The sequence below is a fragment of the Rhipicephalus sanguineus genome, chromosome 9, assembly GCF_013339695.2.
Source record: "Rhipicephalus sanguineus isolate Rsan-2018 chromosome 9, BIME_Rsan_1.4, whole genome shotgun sequence".
Lineage (NCBI taxonomy): Eukaryota > Metazoa > Arthropoda > Arachnida > Ixodida > Ixodidae > Rhipicephalus > Rhipicephalus sanguineus.
In genome coordinates, this window is record NC_051184.2 from 140,255,686 (window position 1) to 140,274,339 (window position 18,654).

The window sequence follows — 18,654 nt, forward strand, 5'->3', positions numbered from 1 at the left end:
CGCAGTCGCCGAACGACAATGTTATGTATTGGGCGTCACGCTTGCGCGCGAGGAAGCGCCCGTGATTCATAATGCAAGCGTGTATAGCAACCGTTAATTGACGTTTAAGGTAGATGGCGCGCGTCGCACGAACGGCCACTTTTCCGTGCCCAACGCGCACCGTCGTCCCAGCGTCAGTGTATTTACGCTTAAAAGCTGTGCCCTGCACCACGCGGTCTTTTATGAAGGGCGCAATTTAAATTTACAACGTTGCTTGTTGGGCGAGTTGGAACGAGTCAGTCATAGCGTAGTTTAGCGCAAAAAACAGGCAACAGACGAGTGAGAGGACAAGGACACAGCGCATTCTTCCAACTAAAGTTTATTGGATTGGAACGCATGTATATATACACGCAGGGAAAGCAAGAAAAGAAAAAAAAACCAAGAAGTAAAAACCGAAAGGTGAAAAGAATAAAAGTGCCGATAAGTCACACACGTGTGCCAACACCGCCCACCTTCCCATGTCTCGCCAAAAACAAAAGCTCTTTGTCAGAAAGATGCAAGGAAGGCGTGCTTACGCATGCGTCCCCAGACCGTTTAATTTCCTCAGCCTCGATGATTTCCCTCACCCTTTGGTCCCGACTGCGTGCAAGGACCGCAGTGTTATCAAAGAGGGGCCTACACTCACAATCCCGCACGTGGATGCCGAGGTGCCCCGATACTGTCGTTTGGACGCTGTAGTAGTGCTCACGGAGCCTCTCGTTCAGGCAACGTCCCGTCTGACCCACGTACTTTCTACCACACGTCAGAGGGATGGCGTACACAACGCCTTGAACGCATGGAACGAACTTTCGCTTATGGTCTGTGGTGCAGCCTCTTTTTTCTTTCATCCGAGAGGTCGAACTGCACAAGCCCGAAAGCTTTTCAGGGGCCGAAAAAACCACGCGAACCCCAGCGCTTTCCCCGATTTTCTTAAGCCTGTGCGAGACATCATGCACATAAGGCACCACAGCTGTCTTCTTCTTATCTTGCGCCCTCCATCTCGCTCTGCGTTCCTCCTTCTTCCTGGGGTCCCTGATATCCCTAAGCAAGCCTTCAGTCACAGACGACACCACGTCCGGCGTGTAACCTGCGACCCTAAGGCGGGACACCTGCTCCAGAAAGGCGTCATCCACCTTGTGGTGACACGACTTGCACAGGGCCTTCTGCAAGGCCGAGTGCGCTATTGCCCTTTTCACCAGCTTCGAGTGGCCCGACGAGAAGGGCAGCAATGGCTTCTGAGCACGAGGCTCATACCGCCAACAGGTGTGATGTCCCGAAAAAAACAGCCTCAAGTCTAGAAACTTGATGGTGTCACCTTCAGGGAGCTCATACGTGGCCTCAAGGGGTTGGAGCTCGTCCTGGAAGACCTTCAAGATAGACATGGCATTCTGTTCGCAACCTGCCAAATCTGCCGAGTGAAAAACCAAAAAATCGTCCACATACCGGAAAACTTTCACAACGCTAGCCCCTTGTAACTGGTTTTCCAGTTTCCTATCAATGCGGGCCAAGAACAGGTCGCTAAGGATCGGAGCAATGCACGACCCTATACAGATGCCCTGACGTTGCAAAAACACATCACCAGCCCAGGCAGAAAAGGTTGACTTAAGGTACAGTGTAAGAAGATCCAAAAAACCCGCCACGGAAATACCCAACTTTCCAGAAAATGATACAGCACCATAGTCATCTATGGCGTCTTCGACACAATGTAACAGATCTTTGTGAGGAATTGAATAAAACAAATCCTTCACGTCAATGGAAAAAGCGGCAAGGGACATACTGGGAAGAGGTTTCAAAAATTCAATGACATCATCGGCGTTCTTGATCAAGAAAGGATCAGAAATTTTCAGCAATCGCAGGCTCTCTAACAAAAACGACGCCACAAGCTTCTGCCACGAACCTCGTTCCGAAATAATGACCCTTAATGGGCACCCTTCCTTGTGGGTCTTTGCCGAAAAGAACAAGTCTAACGAGCATTTCTTGCACCTTTCAATACTGCGAGCCAAACTTTCCAAACCTATGTTCTCGCAGAGTTTCTTTGCGTGCCTTTTAACTTTCAACAAAGACACGTCATTCCGCCGGTTAAACGACGCATTAATGGCCTGAAGTGCCTTATCTTTGAAGCAAGCATAGGGCAAAACCATGAAACCACCCTCTTTATCAGACGTAAGCAAGCTTAAGTTATTTTCCAGAAAGAAACGCCTCACACGTGCCACAGGGGTAACAACACGCGAGGGCCTGGCCCGAAACAGAACGTCAACACCTGCGGAAACACACCTAGCACTGTCCGTTTCATCCACCCGAGACGACACTCTCCTAACAAACGATAACAGTTCAGCACTTGACCTCGAAGGTTCTACAGCGAATTTTGGTCCTAAGTTAAGCGTCCGTATCACGAAATCAGGTAGACGTACGTCACCTTCCAAACGAACACCCCTCTGTGGGTCCCGCGGTTCCGCTGAGCGTCCAGGGCGAGATGAACGTAGCAGAAGAAGCTGTCGTCTCCACACAGACTCCAAAGAGCACTCGATCACACCACACAGCTCACGCCACCTTTTCCGCTTCAGATGGCTCCGTCCGTGTTCCTGCTGAAGCCGGATATGTAAAGCATCCTTGTATACCCTAGCCTGACGAAGACACTCAGACCTTATGACCTTGCACATCCTTCTTCCGTGACCCCTGGAAGGGGCGAACTGTCCAAAAAGACCAAGAACATCCGGGGGGAGCAAGTTGAGGCGTAGGCAATAGGACATGGAGCGTGCTCGGCACAGGTTGACGATCACCAGAGAAATGAGAAAACTGGAGTGAACATTGAAACATGAAAAAGAGCCCGATGTACTAGAAATGTAACTTAGCAACGTTGCTTGTTGGGCGAGTTGGAACGAGTCAGTCATAGCGTAGTTTAGCGCAAAAAACAGGCAACAGACGAGTGAGAGGACAAGGACACAGCGCATTCTTCCAACTAAAGTTTATTGGATTGGAACGCATGTATATATACACGCAGGGAAAGCAAGAAAAGAAAAAAAACCAAGAAGTAAAAACCGAAAGGTGAAAAGAATAAAAGTGCCGATAAGTCACACACGTGTGCCAACACCGCCCACCTTCCCATGTCTCGCCAAAAACAAAAGCTCTTTGTCAGAAAGATGCAAGGAAGGCGTGCTTACGCATGCGTCCCCAGACCGTTTAATTTCCTCAGCCTCGATGATTTCCCTCACCCTTTGGTCCCGACTGCGTGCAAGGACCGCAGTGTTATCAAAGAGGGGCCTACACTCACAATCCCGCACGTGGATGCCGAGGTGCCCCGATACTGTCGTTTGGACGCTGTAGTAGTGCTCACGGAGCCTCTCGTTCAGGCAACGTCCCGTCTGACCCACGTACTTTCTACCACACGTCAGAGGGATGGCGTACACAACGCCTTGAACGCATGGAACGAACTTTCGCTTATGGTCTGTGGTGCAGCCTCTTTTTTCTTTCATCCGAGAGGTCGAACTGCACAAGCCCGAAAGCTTTTCAGGGGCCGAAAAAACCACGCGAACCCCAGCGCTTTCCCCGATTTTCTTAAGCCTGTGCGAGACATCATGCACATAAGGCACCACAGCTGTCTTCTTCTTATCTTGCGCCCTCCATCTCGCTCTGCGTTCCTCCTTCTTCCTGGGGTCCCTGATATCCCTAAGCAAGCCTTCAGTCACAGACGACACCACGTCCGGCGTGTAACCTGCGACCCTAAGGCGGGACACCTGCTCCAGAAAGGCGTCATCCACCTTGTGGTGACACGACTTGCACAGGGCCTTCTGCAAGGCCGAGTGCGCTATTGCCCTTTTCACCAGCTTCGAGTGGCCCGACGAGAAGGGCAGCAATGGCTTCTGAGCACGAGGCTCATACCGCCAACAGGTGTGATGTCCCGAAAAAAACAGCCTCAAGTCTAGAAACTTGATGGTGTCACCTTCAGGGAGCTCATACGTGGCCTCAAGGGGTTGGAGCTCGTCCTGGAAGACCTTCAAGATAGACATGGCATTCTGTTCGCAACCTGCCAAATCTGCCGAGTGAAAAACCAAAAAATCGTCCACATACCGGAAAACTTTCACAACCCTAGCCCCTTGTAACTGGTTTTCCAGTTTCCTATCAATGCGGGCCAAGAACAGGTCGCTAAGGATCGGAGCAATGCACGACCCTATACAGATGCCCTGACGTTGCAAAAACACATCACCAGCCCAGGCAGAAAAGGTTGACTTAAGGTACAGTGTAAGAAGATCCAAAAAATCCTTGCACGCAGTCGGGACCAAAGGGTGAGGGAAATCATCGAGGCTGAGGAAATTAAACGGTCTGGGGACGCATGCGTAAGCACGCCTTCCTTGCATCTTTCTGACAAAGAGCTTTTGTTTTTGGCGAGACATGGGAAGGTGGGCGGTGTTGGCACACGTGTGTGACTTATCGGCACTTTTATTCTTTTCACCTTTCGGTTTTTACTTCTTGGTTTTTTTTCTTTTGTTGCTTTCCCTGCGTGTATATATACATGCGTTCCAATCCAATAAACTTTAGTTGGAAGAATGCGCTGTGTCCTTGTCCTCTCACTCGTCTGTTGCCTGTTTTTTGCGCTAAACTACGCTATGACTAAATTTACAAATATATGGAGGAAATGTGGTGTGCCTAATAATTAATTTATGAATATGGAACAATACTAATGGATAAACATTTTGAATATCTAAGGAGCACTGGGACTGATTAACGATGGCTGAGACACTTTGTGAATGACTCGGCAAATATGAGAATCACTTAGCAGAATCGAAATTAAGTAAGAGTTACCAAACCATGAGAATGACATAAGTGTGCTGGAAGCTTTGTTCTAGTCGCGTGCATAGTTTACAGGAGCATAGCAGGCCGCAACGTGGCGCCAGCGCATCAAGTGGCCGAGTCACAGCGCGGTCGATAGATGGCGCGCCATCAACATTTGGCGTTGTACTGAGGAATGACGTAATACCCGAGAGAAAAGTCTTATAATTAGAGTAATCTGTTTTAGCAAGCTTCAGATGCGCCAAATTCTTCTAAAAAACCAAAGAAGGACTTCTCATCAATGTTTTATATAAAGCTCTTTTATATCAATCAATCAATCAATCAATCAATCAATCAATCAATCAATCCATCAATCAGTCAATCAATCAATCAATCTTTATTAGTCCCGTCAAAAAAGGTAACACATTGCAGATATATATGCAGGAGGAGGTGCCAAGGTTACAGACCGCAGGCGGGACTATGTTAATATATTGGAAAAGATAAACAGCGAACAAGGAATGGCAGGAGCCTTTCTGAAGTGTTACTAGCAACAGCGACCGTACAACTTCACAGAATTAAGGGAACGCAGCAGTTATACATTGAATAAGCACATTTTTAGTTTTCGCTTGAAGATATGAATGCGCATTATTTCTTTTAGATCACGCGATAGTGAATACCATAATGAAATTGATGAAAAAATGCTCATTTTCCCATAATTAGTGCGAACTTTAGGAAGCAAGAGGTTATTATGGATCGTGAACTTAGTTCTGTTGGGACTAAACAACAACAGCAGGAAATATGTCGAAAATGACAGTGCGGTGGAAAACCTTAAAAAAAGAAAAAGAAGGCACATTACAAATATACAGATCGGAGAGGGGTAATATGTCAAGCTGGAAAAAATTACACCATTTCCCGCTAAAGGGGACCATGAGGCGATGCGAAGCCGGAGCACTTGCACGATCGCGTTCCGTTGCCGTTCGTTGGGCATGCTACCGACCTCGCGTCGCGGAACGCGAAGAGCAACGCTACGCGCGTCTTGTCTTTTGTCTGGCCTGGCCGTTAATTCTCACAGGGCGAGCGGAAAACGCGGTCGACAGACGCGCGAGAGGGTGGCACCGTAGGAGAGGAGAGAGAGGGAGAGGGGACGCGCATGCGCTGGCGCTCATCGCGGCGTTGCGCAGGAGAGAATTTCGGCACTTCCAGCACGCGTTTCAGAGGAAGAGTGGAGAGAGGGAGGGGAAGGGAAAATTGAGAGGGGGCGAGGGGGAGGGGGAGGGGAAGGGGAGATAAAAGTGGAGAGGGGACAGGTGGATTGGGAAAGGGGAGAGTGCTGAGGGGGATGGGAGAGGGTGAGCAGAGATGGGAAAAGGGGAGAGGGAAAGTGGAGAGGAGGAGCGGAGAGGGGGAGTCGATAGGTGTGTGGAGAGGGCATGCGCATGCGCAGTAAGGGTGGTCACGCCGCACACCACCACCACGACCACCGGTTTGAACTCCGCTATAAGGTGCTTCGCATCTAAAAATGGGATGTGATGGGCTTTGACGTGAAGCGAAAGCTATACAGTATACCCTCAACAGCCAAATGTGAAATGAATATTAATTGCCCCATGATCCAGTGCAATAACTAATACCCTTGTCACACGGGCGCGCAAAAAGCCTTTTACGTAAGCGGTATTTTATTATGTTGAAAGACTTTTTATGAAGAGGCGTTCCCTCACAATCACACGGCACCGACGATCTCTTTTTAGAGGTTCCTTCCGAATCCGCTACCGAAAGAGTGGCGCTCGCTTTCAGAATAGAACCAGAGAAAAGAAAATTATGTATCTCGACAGAAGATGTCCAAATTTATTGTATAGCACGTTTGTTGACATAAATTTAACAACTCCAGTTGAAAAAAAAAGAAGGTTCACGCAGTAGTACCTTAAGGAGCGTTTGCACAACTGGTGGCCTTTATATATTATTGTGACAACAGTGGGCGTCTGTTTTCCTTGTTAGCGCTCTTGTTTGCCTCGCCATGGATGACTGTACGGAGCAAAAAAAAAAATCACAGCATATCCACGGAGTGAATGATGATGAGTGGGCGAAGCTGCGGAGGTTCATCGGTAAACCGTGAATCTTCCGTGAATTCTGCCCAGTACATCATCACCGACGTGAGATCGGGCGCGTTTATACTAAAGGTTCGATGAGTTATGACGACTTGCAGCTCACTTTAATTTTACATGTACGCTGTGAATTTTCATTGTTTAGAAAACCATTGCTTTAGAAAACACCTTGCGTCTTTCGTTAAGCAGCTGGCGTCTTTTTCGTTTTGCTTTAGAAACATCTGGCGTTCTTTCGTTTTGTTTTTACAAAACATCTGGCGTCTTTCGTTGGTTTATTTCATCAATCAACGGCGTTTTGAACAAAATTTTTATTGTTTAATCACGCACAGGAGAAATCTCACCAGGCACTACCTTGGAGGTAAACAATGGCTGCTAATGGGAATGAGAGACAGAAGAAGTCGGCTTTTAGCCAACACTTACACTTCTACAGAGACAGAAGAATTCGGCTTTTAGTTAACGCGCACGCTGCGAATTTTTTATTGTTCAACAACGCACAGGAGAAATCTCCCACCGGCACCACCTTGGAGGTCAAAGGGTAAGACTTGTTACTCACTACTACGAGCACGACGAGGGACGAACGGGTGCCGCCTTAAGGAGCTTCGCCCCTAAAAGCGACAAATGCAAGTCTTGTAGCGTACCATCTTTCTCTGGAAAACGAGGCAGACGCGGCGAGCAGACGCGGCGACGGGCTGATTGCACACCGGCGTTCGCCTTTCCGCGCTCACTCGCGTCCATGCTCGCGTCTATGCGGGCGGCCATAAACCCAACCCGTTCGCCCTGTTTACGAGAGTACACAAAAAATAAAGTGTAAATGGTTTTCTTACGTTGCTTAGGACAAATGAAATTTATTTTTATGGTGAGCCCAAGTGACACCGTAATAAAGAGTTGTCGGTTTTTTCCCCAACTCATAAATGCTGGCGCCCACTGGTTTCTAGGCTACTCCTTTACCGCCGTGAAAGAGTTCGTCGAACGCCGTTTCCAGAAAAGGCCGCTTCTTGAAAGGAGATCGCTCTCTGTCGCGTGACAACGCGGAACTTCTTTTCGGAAAAAGTCTTCTTGCTTAAAAAACTTTTTAGTGTCCGTGTGACACGGGTATAAGATGTTTGCGTATGAATGCGTAGTACAGTGCTTTAAGAGTGTTTATGCTAAAGCACTTTCGTGACTTCACCAGTGGGCTAATTCCATTTGAAATCTTTTTTACAAACATAATTAATATGCTGGTGAAATTTCAAATGCGTGTCAATTATAACTCCTAAAAATAATGCACGATCACTCAAAGGAATGACTACAGAGTTGACAAAAAGGTGGGGAATGATTAGTAATTTTTTGTTCGGTGAATGAAAAAGCATAAAGCAAGTTTTGGATGGACTTATCAATAGCCTGTGTTGCACCACTCTACAAGTAAATTAAAGTCAGCTTGAAGTCTAGACACGAGACTCGCAGAATCCGAATGACGAGAAAACGTAGTCGCATCATCAGCCTAAAGTAAACATGAAGAGAAGTTAGTTAGGGCAACGCGGTAATTCATCTATTTATATCAAACACAATAAGGGGCCCAATATCGAACCTTGGGGAACGCTTGTGTTAATGGGAGTAGGACCTGATGTAAAGTTATTGACGCAGACTACCTGAAACTTATTAAGTGGAAAGCTCTGTAATAGTGTTAGCGCGGGACCAGTTATGCTGTAGTACTCCAGTTTACGAAAAAGGATTAAATGGTCAATACTTTACTTTAAAGTGGAGTTGGGCGAAAATAAATGAAATATAAATTAAAAAAAAACTATGCCCTGCCTGCACCACCTAAGTATCGCAGGCCAAAATCGATAAATTATATAAAAGAACAAAATGTACTAAAATTTCTATTAAAAGAAAAAATAGAAAATAAAAAAAGTAACAGTTTGATCCCACCACCTAGCGAAGCCACCTCCAAGGGCATAATTCTCTAGATTACATACTACGGTTTCTCTTCATCTTGACAATGGTCAATACTGTCAATACTACCGTACAGTATAGTACAATACTGTCAATACTGTCAACTCACTCAGACTCATATCGAGACGTGAGTCTGAGCGAGTCCGGGTAAGTAAAGCTTTTGTGAATCTGAATGGTGGTCACGCCGCACACCACTCCACCACCACCACCGGTTTGAACTCCGCTATAAGATGCTTCGCATCTAAAAATGGGATGTGATGGGGTTTGAGGTGAATCCGGATGAGGAAACTTTTGGTGAGTCTGAGTCCGAGTGAGCCCTAAGGGCAAAATATATTGCATGAGTGAGTCTGAGTGAGCTCCACGTTTTTTACCGACCTGTGGTCCTGTCTACTAAACTTCAGCATTACTATTAGCTTTATGTCGGCTCAAGTTTTTACTCACGTATACTCACACATCAACACCCGACCGTTCATACGTCATCTCAACATTTATTGATCAGAGGCGTGAGTTGCAGTGGGGGAGGAGGTGCGTTGACCTCCCCCCGCAAACTTTTTCACGGGACGTTATTGATCAAAATATCTCGCGTGAGTCATCTCTCTCAATAAAAAGGTTCTTATTGAATTACAAACTCTGATAATTCGTAACTGAAGGCACGATATCAGTGCCAAGCAGAGCACCGATTACGCAAAATATTGGCGTTAAAGCGCATTCACAATAAGGTACAAAAAGCTAATTATAGGCTAATGGAGTCATGAGTCGAATCATTCAGACTCACTCAGACTCAGATAGAGCCATGAGTCTGAGTGAGTCTCATTGAATTATATTTTCGTGAGTGAGTCCGAATGGGTCCGGTTGAGAAAAATTATAGTGAATCTGAGTCCAAGTGAGTCCAGATGAGGAAAACTCTGGTGAGTCTGAGTCCGAGTGAGCCCTAAGGGCAAGATATGTTTCGTGAGTGAGTCTGAGTGAGCTTCAGATTTTTTTCCGACCTAGGGTGCCTAGAGAAAAGTGTGGCCGGTGGTCACTATGGACAGCAGTAATACGCAGTTGTGGCAGATGGGACAAGAGGGTGAAGGCGACGAGGAGCTATTTTATGTTTCTCCCCTCACTGCTTCCCACTGACCTTCTCCCCAACCCGTCATTGTTTGGAGCCGCTTGGCGACTATTATGCCGTACCTCGCCTGCCGAGCAGAAGCCAGATCATGCGCGCACCCAAGTGATGTCACGAAGCAAACATCACATGAGGTCTACCTGAAGGGATCATGGAGGGGGGGGGGGTAGCGGCTCAAATCACGGTTACGAAGGGGGCAAGCGAGAGCATTGAAAGAGGCGCGAGCATTACGTCTACATCGATGAGTATATAGACGGATTGATGGGATTAAGCGCGGAGGCTCGAGCACGTGCAACGCGCGGGTGAGTTGAGATGTCTCGAATAGTTGACTTCGATTGTAATCCGAAAGCCATATGTAAGTGATTGCTGCTGAGCTTGCTGAGAAATGAGACAATAATTTTCATCTAGCCCTTTGATGTGTTCGTACGCATTTGTGTACACAACTTGTGTTTGCTAGTTATGTCGACTAACCGCTAAGAAATAGCAAGATATACTGAACTTTGGATGAATTGAAACTCTAGCGCAATAACTATGTCGTCCTTTCACTTCATTTTGCAGTGTGCTGTTGCATATGATCACTTTACTGAAGGCACTACCATGTTCGACGAGTCGTTCGACACGTCGGTTTCCGCAAGTCATGTCAAATGGATAATTTACTTTGCTCGAAATGAATAGAACAGAAAGTGAAATTGCCCAGCATTTGTAGCCTGAGATTTTATTCCATGCATGCAAGAAGTGAACATAAGTTACTTCAAGATAAATAAATATTTCATTACAGTTTAATTAGGATTAATTATTATAAAAGACTCTAGTAAGCCTAATATGATATTTTTGTTGTAATAGAATATTGGGAGTCTTGAAGTAGTGCTGAGTAAATTCGACGTACTTATATATATAGCCAATTCATATAGGTCGCGCCTGCGCGTCACTGGGAGCACCACAGGAGACAGTTCACTTACTTGAATACTAATAGGCGTTTTTATTTCTTGCTTTTCATATAGATTATTTATCCTCTATATAATAAAAAACTCAGGGAATAGAAACAATAACCTATATATATGAAGACCGCAGCACAGTCGTGGTCTCGACGCCTTTTATTCAGCAGAGCCGCCTGACCAACGCTCAGAACGAAGATCACGCTCACAGTGATGATGACTACACACAGGCGAAAAGAATGAAGGAAGCATGTTGTGAATATTGTGCTCACAATATAAACTGATTGTGTGCATTTCTTAGTAATTTTTTCACTACGTGCACGTGATCATGATCGCTTGGGGATTGTTCTTGGTCTATTTTGAATGTGATGTATGCCTCCAGTGTGGTAACTCGAAGCGTATTCGGGGAGCAATAAAGTTCGGACTAACCGTGGTGTCAAACTATTCATTTGGGTGGATAACGGTAGCTGTAAGTCAAGCGCTCCAGGGACCTACTTCTTATCTTCCTTCAAAAATTGTCAAATTAAAATAAAGACGTTGCAGCGAAGAGTAACGCTACAGTGGGGCATCCTCTCAAGCACACTCTAGTGCGTCTGTCCGTATACCGTGCATTGCTCGTGGTCGCCGCTCGGTCGACCCTGACGCCAGCGTCCAATAAACGCCTTTAAATGTGGTGGAGGTGCTGAGAATACACGTCAAGCGCAGGCGCCTTTCAGTTGCGAGCAACCCTTCGGTATTTTTACAATAGTTTCAGACGGTTGTGGTTTCAAGCGGCAACTAGTCAGGGAGCGTCAGATCATTCGTTACGTTGTGTATATTGGGCGAGGTTTGTAGCTCTTCAATATTCGTCATTCACGTTTACATCGTCTCGGAATGGCGCTCAATACACCCATGTACACCCATAAATGTTCTCAACTTGCAAGCGAGCCTCAATCACTTTGCTATCCATCTTCCAAGTGAGTGAGCCAATCGTGTCAGTGTTAGAAAAATGGGCCTGCTTGCGGAAGCACTTTATTCTTGCGTAAGCAGTTGAACGGTTAATGTAACGCACTGGAACATTTTTTCTCGACGCCTTAAGCCCCAGTCAATGTGTGCTGAAGCGGCCAAACTGTACCGGTGAAGGCGACAAATGGACGAGATTCATTTCGTTTTTGCAGCGAGCGATTCCAGATATGATGCACACTTTTGTGGCGTGAATGGTTGCACGACACTGTGTGACTTTCCATCCTAACCAGACATGCCTAGCTTAGTTTTTGTTCATTCTGGCTCTTTTTGTCCTGTCAAGAAAATGCCTCAGTGCAAAAGTGATATCTGTTCCTGTCCTAAAGAAAGAAACATATTTACATGCTACAGAAGAAACCGGTCAATTCGACAAATTCTTCTTAGACAAAGAAAAAAGAGGAGGGCTGTTTTAAGAGTCTTAAAACGCGACATCATTTACGTTCAGTAGCGGAGATCCTTATGAAGCGAGCAGTGTGCGATGCCCACTAGCTTTCACGGATGGTGTCGCGCCCAGCCAGCAATAGTTTCCTTATGTGCTTGCGGTCCAATTATTTGTAGCTTTTTTACTGCTGGAAAGCTCCCGATGGAGTTGAAGCACAAGGCGAGAGACCTTGACATCGATATCAGTGCTTCGACCTTCGGGAGGAACTTCTTTGATGCCTAGTCCATCTTATAGCAAAAACGACACTATGCTAAAGAACACATAAAAGTATAGAAGATAAAGCGTGACAGGTGCCTTCTTGTGCCTTGCCCACTACAGTGCCATTTCCGCTGAGATGAACCGGTTACACAAACTAGGACAACAAAAAGGGCTAATGAAGCTACTTTGACACCACTTAGGTATGTCTCACCACTAAGGTATGTCGCATCCCTTAATGCTATGCATATTCTGTATACCTATCATTACTGCCGCATGAATGAAATGGCATGCAGAAGGGTTGAATTACACTGCGGTATCGCACCTGCCCCGGCCTTCAGTGATCGAACACCAACGCTTGCAGTACTTTCCATGTCATTACGTCGATAAACCTAGTCCGTAAGTTACAGCTAAGGGCTTAAAGACATATACAAGAATGGTATATATGCCGAGCGCGTAAATAATAAGGTAAAGAATAAAAGGACACTTTATAAATTGCAAGGTGTGTTCAGCGAAAGCCTGTGGCCATTCGACTCCGCCGACGGACGCCGCCGCCGCGTTGCGCAACAGTTGCGCAACGCGCGTTGGAAGGGGCAACGCGCAACTGTTGCTATGCGCCGCTGTGCCATCACATGATTGCTGAGAGAGTGTGAGGCACGGTGCCAGCTGGGGCACGATGCTGTAAGCGGGCCAGCAGTCTGGTGATGAACAACGTTTATTGCGGTTGAAACGAAGTAGATATAGGAAAGAATGGTGGCGTAGTAGGTCACGTGATTTTAACGAAATGGCTGGTTACGTCAGAGTTACTCAGCCATGCTACATCTCCCTTTTCTTGGGGAAGAAGTTAATTACACAGCTCTTTCTGGTTGTGGGTAGCGGCAGGGCTCCCGGCGTGTCCTTGTGCTTCTACGTAGCTCTTGAGCGGGCTGGGCGTCGTCTAGCCGTTCCTGCCCGTCACGAGGACTCTCTTTGGTATGTGTAGGTGCGTCTCGCAGATGCTCGCGAGTACGTCTAATTTCCTGGCCCTCCTCAGTCTTCACCACCACGGAGCGCGGAGTTTCAGCTGGCCTGAGAAAGACCGCAGGTGTCCAGGTCCTTTCGTGGGTATCGTATGTAGTCGCCCTCTGGTCAGTTGACAGGGGTGGCAGGTTCCTGGAGCGGCGATTGTAGTAGATCCTCTGGCGTTGGCGAATTTCCTGGAGACGGTTATGGACGGCTCGGTTGGGCACAGTCTCCGGCACCAGGTGGCTTGCGGGTACGGGCAGCAGGGTCCTCGTCTGCCTTCCCATCAGTCTCTGCACAGGGGATTTCAAAATAGAATCTCGCGGTGTATTACGCCATTCAAGCAGAGCCATGTGGAAATACGGCGTTTTGAGAGAGCACTTTTTTAATAGTTTTTCGGCTTCTTGCGGGGAAAGGATCGGGAAGGCGGTGCCGATTTGCATGCTCGGGCAAAGTGGTTAAGCCCTCCGCACTTATTGCATCTTTTACCGGTGGCGGGGCATCTTTCGCCACGGTGTGCGCGATAGCCGCAGCTGCCGCATGCATCCCCTTTCTTTGCCACTGCGTTAACTGTCGTGTTCTGCGCTGTCTCCGCGGCTTCACAGATTTCAAGAAACTGCTGTTTCCCTTGCTCTTGCGTACGACAAATCTCGACAGTCTTTTTGTACGAAGGGTTTTCCGCAATCAATTTCTGCTGCAGGTTCTTGTCTCGAATACCCAGAATAATACGACTACGCAGCATCCGGTCTTCCATTACACCAAATTCACAGTTTGTGGCTAACATTCGTAGCTCCGTCAGCCACTCATTGAAAGGTTCGCCTTCCCTTTGGTTTCTGGACCCAAATAGAAATTCATGATAGGTCAAGTTTGTCTCCGGTTTGTAGAACTCTTCAAACTTGGCAATTAGGACGTCTACGTTATTTTTGTCCTCTTCAGCCTCAAACGTGAAGGTGCTGTGTACCTTCCTTGCCTCTTCGCCAATAATCACTAGCAACGTGGCTGCTTGCACTTCTTTCGCTTGTTTTGTCAACTGGGTAGCAGTGGAAAATAGCGTAAACTCACTATTCCAAGTTTTCCATGCAAGCCAGGTGTTGCCCAATGTATCCAACGGCTTTGGCGGCGGCAAGATTGTTGACGGCAAAAGGGCTGGCGGCGTGGCCATTTCCGCTCGCCACCGCTGCCACCATGTAAGCGGGCCAGCAGTCGGGTGATGAACAACGTTTGTTGCGGTTGAAACGAAGTAGATGTAGGAAAGATTGGTGACGTAGCAGGTCACGTGATTTTAACGAAATGGCTGGTTACATCAGAGTTACTCAGCCATGCTACAGATGCCAGTCGGACGGACACCGCGAGTACGAAACATTAGACACATTTAGTTGGGCGTACGTAACGAGCCTACGTACGCAGCACGGCTGCGGGAGAGAAGTGCGCATGCGCAGTACGTAGTGTATCTATTCCGGCGATGCGCGCGTACGCCCGCAAAAAAACGCGGCGCACGTAAACGTAACAAGACGTAGCGTTAGCTGCGTGACGCTCTCGCGAGATCTCCAATGAAAGAGCAGCCAGATAGCAAGATGGCTGCCACGGCGAACGGAGTGAGCAGCAACAAAGCCGGCGCGAATCGGGCTTATTTTACGTTGAGGGACGATGTCGCTCCACTAACGGAGGTGCAGGCGAGCGATCCGTTCAGGCATTTCGAACAATGGGAGGAGATTGCTTGGCGCTTCAGAGATGTCCTCAAGAAGCCGTTTACGGCGCGCTGTGTGCGCGAGCGCCTAAATCTGCTGCTGTCGCGCTACTCGGTGAACGATCGCCGAAATAAAAAAAAAGTATGTGTGCAGTTGTTTTACAGCACGGTGCAAATTAGTAAGCCTACATTAGTAAGCCTACATTAGGAGAAAGGAAAGGGCAAAGAAGAACGTGAAATTGTGGAGGCTTACTACACTAGGAAAAGCGGAGATAGATGTATAAGTTATTGTAGGGTATGTGCGCAAAGCTCGGACGAACACAGGAAAAAACGATGTAGACAGAAGGAGCGCAACTTCTGTCTACATCGTTTTTTCCTGTGTTCGTCCGAGCTTTGCGCACATACCCTACAATAAGTCATGCACCAACTCGCCCAACAAGAAGTTCTTCTAAGATGTATAAGCACACCGTCATTTGCCTCATTGACAAGGAATTTAGTGTGTTGCAACAATGGCAAGAACGATGATTGTGTACTCTCGTTCAACGGGTGACGTTGTAGGTGATACAGACGTGCTGCACATGCGTTGTGAGGTTTCTTGATTGAATGCTTTTCTTCAATAAAATGACAGTTGTTAGTTCTAGCGGTGTTTGTGTCTGCCTCTTTCTCGTGTCCCGTCCTTTTGCTGGCTTTCGTCAAGCAGTTTATATGATTTTCAAATGTTACATGTAACAACTGTTCACTATACGTTATTGTTTCTAACGACCAGTATGTATGCTTTTTCACTGAACAGTGGACATGTCGTCAAAACGTTTAGAAATACTGCTGCCTTTCTCTCTCGTTAGTGTGTTAATGAAAATAGCAAATAGAATTCCTATTATGAACTACTGTTACGTCAACCACATTAACATGCAACTCTACGACCTGTGTCAATATCTAGTGCACACTGCACTTGTATGATCACAGCAAATTTAATGACCCTGGCTTTCATGCTTGCACATTGTTGCCTTGTAATGAAGTGAAGCAAATAAGTAAACTGTTGCCCGATGGCCGCTGCATAACTGCTTGTTAATGAACACTGTAGGAGTGACATGTGACTAAGATGTAGTCACATATATGCCTGCAGTCATTGCTCCTGTCACTGCAGTAGCTGTGTGACAATGCACACCGTATCATCATGCACATACATGAGAATTTCTTTTCATGAACGGCGAACCTGCCATCGGCACTGGTTGGCTTCATGACAAAGAGGCTGTAGAATGCCTATGTACTTCGTCTTATCGTACAATAACGGTTGCTTAGGCAGTGAAGTGTTCGTTGTGGGTGAATGGCAGAACTCACTTGCATCATGCCAGCTCAATTGGTAGTGTCCATCAAGCTGGAACACAATGCCATTGGGGCACATCAGTGATTGGTATTTTACCATGTGCATCCTCTTGTGGCCGGAGAAGTACAACTTCTGATTTCTTTTTGGCCGGCAAATAGGACGGGCTGTCCCATCGATGAAGGCCCAGCAATTGGGCAGAGGAGAGCCCTTGTCTTCAACAGCCTGCAGCAAAGCATGGCAAGGCATGTATTTTGAAACCATTGTCACGTAGATACTGCGACAATAAAATGTCTACAAAACGGTGATCTGTGCACATTTGCAAACAGCATTGGATAATGCTCAGAGCCTTGGATGTCGTACAAAGCAGTGCGTGTGAGAAGGGGGTGAGGGGGGGATATACAATAAATACCACAGCACCACCACTGCAGTACAACAAATTTGCAAGAACAGGTTGATTGTGTATGCCGTGCTGTGTTAAGTTACAAATGGGATACAATGGGAATACCTATACCAGTCGATGCGCTACGTCGAAGTGTAGCTTAAATATTATTGCGTGATGTTTTTAGATGCGAAGTATCTTAAGGCGGAGCTCAATCCGGGGGTGGTGGTGTGCGGCGTGACCACCCTTACTGCGCATGCGCATACCCTCTCCACACACTTCCTCTCCCTTTCCCCTCTCCACTTTCCCTCTCACCTTCCCCTCTCCACTTCCCCTCTCCCCTCCCCCTTTCCACTCTTTCTCTGAAACGCGGGCTAGACATGCCGAAATTCTCTCCTGCGCAACGCCGCGATGAGCTCGAGCGCATGCGCGTCCCCTCCGCTTCTCTCTCCTCTCCCACGCTGCCCCCCTCTCGCCCGCCTGTCGACCGCGTTCCCCGCTCGCCCTGTGAGAATCAACGGCCAGGCTAGATGGAAGATACGACGCGCGTAGCGTCCCTCTTCGCGTTCCACGACGCGAGGTCGGTAGCATGCCCAACGAACGCCAACGGAACGCGATCGTGCAAGTGCTCCGGCTTCGCATCGCCTCATGGTCCCCTTTAGGGGGAGATGGTGTAATTTTTTTTATTATCCCGCACTGAAATGGCAGCCTAACCATTACAACTAAAAGGCCAAGTAGTGCAACAACAGTTGGCATACCTCCTCAAAATCAATATGCGTGTTTCGTGGTGTTCAAGAGCAGGGGTTGCGTTAAATGGTAGAGGGGACAAGATGGCTTCACCAGAATTGCTGTTTTGCCTTTCCATAACCGCTAAAATGCCGGGAGTCCGAGCTACGCCTGTATTCTGTGACCCGCCCTGCACTCCCAAGAACACGGCATCACATAACGCCTCGTTTCGGAAAGAGAAAAATGAAACTAGCAGCGGCCTTGCTTAATACATACAAGAACTAAATATAATTGGGTGAGGTAGGTGCTTAGTACGTTAGCAATGACTACGCCGGCGAATTCCTTCAGTGAAGCAAGCGACATCCACTCGTGGTTGTTCACGTCTGTCAGCAGGTGTCCGAAGGTGCTCCAGATATGGTCCATGAGTCGCGACGTAGCACTTGACATGACAGAGGAGTGTCGCCCAAAAATCGCCTCCAAGTCACACCACATGTTGGGATACGCCAGCCTCCGCAGCAACATACACAGAGCCTCTCGGCCACACAACCTCACGTTTTGTGCAGATGTGATCTCCCGCGGCACCAGCAGGGCACTACAGAAATCATCAAAGTCATTTTTGTGGAACCGGAACGTGAGTTTGAACGTTGAAGAGTCCATTCCGTCAATGTCAAGAAGTCCATGTTGGGAACGGTACCTGACCAATTCGGCCTCCCTGCTTCGCCTCATTTCGTCTTCAAGATGATCCAAGGTATACTCGTGTCTTAGCAGCCGCCGCTCTTTATGGGACAACACGAAGTCGTCAATTTCCACCCAAGTCAGTACCGACAACAAGCGCGCATTTGATAAAACGCCTGATGGTGGCATCCTTAGGCGCGCACGCCGAACTGGACAAAGGCGGTACACTCACGGCAAGTGCGGAGAACACACACCGCAGAGTTCAGCACGGCAAGGCTACATTGAAAGGGCACTGTAGCAAGGTTCAACACAGTCAGTCTAAAAGAACACAGCACGACCAAAAACACGGTACAAGCGTAC

At 47.4% G+C, this 18,654-nt stretch overlaps 1 protein-coding gene across 1 annotated transcript; it reads right to left on the reverse strand.

Moving 5' to 3' along the window:
• Positions 1–15,375: 15,375 nt before the first annotated feature.
• On the reverse strand, positions 15,376–18,345 carry LOC125759988 (uncharacterized). The gene is made up of 3 exons (XM_049419534.1): positions 17,950–18,345; positions 16,529–16,736; positions 15,376–15,389 (listed from the first exon to the last, which is right to left on the reverse strand). The coding sequence occupies exons 1-3, from the start codon at positions 18,343–18,345 to the stop codon at positions 15,376–15,378; spliced, it is 618 nt and encodes a 205-aa protein (XP_049275491.1).
• Between the last annotated feature and the right edge of the window lie 309 nt (positions 18,346–18,654).

Excerpts from the sequence above, each read along its gene's own strand:
- LOC125759988 (XM_049419534.1), bottom strand. The coding sequence starts at position 18,345 with ATGAGGCGAAGCAGGGAGGCCGAATTGGTCAGGTACCGTTCCCAACAT. Across the intron at positions 16,737-17,949 it reads CACTGAAGGAATTCGCCGGC|GCTGTTGAAGACAAGGGCTC; the intron begins GTAGTCATTGCT and ends GCTTTGCTGCAG.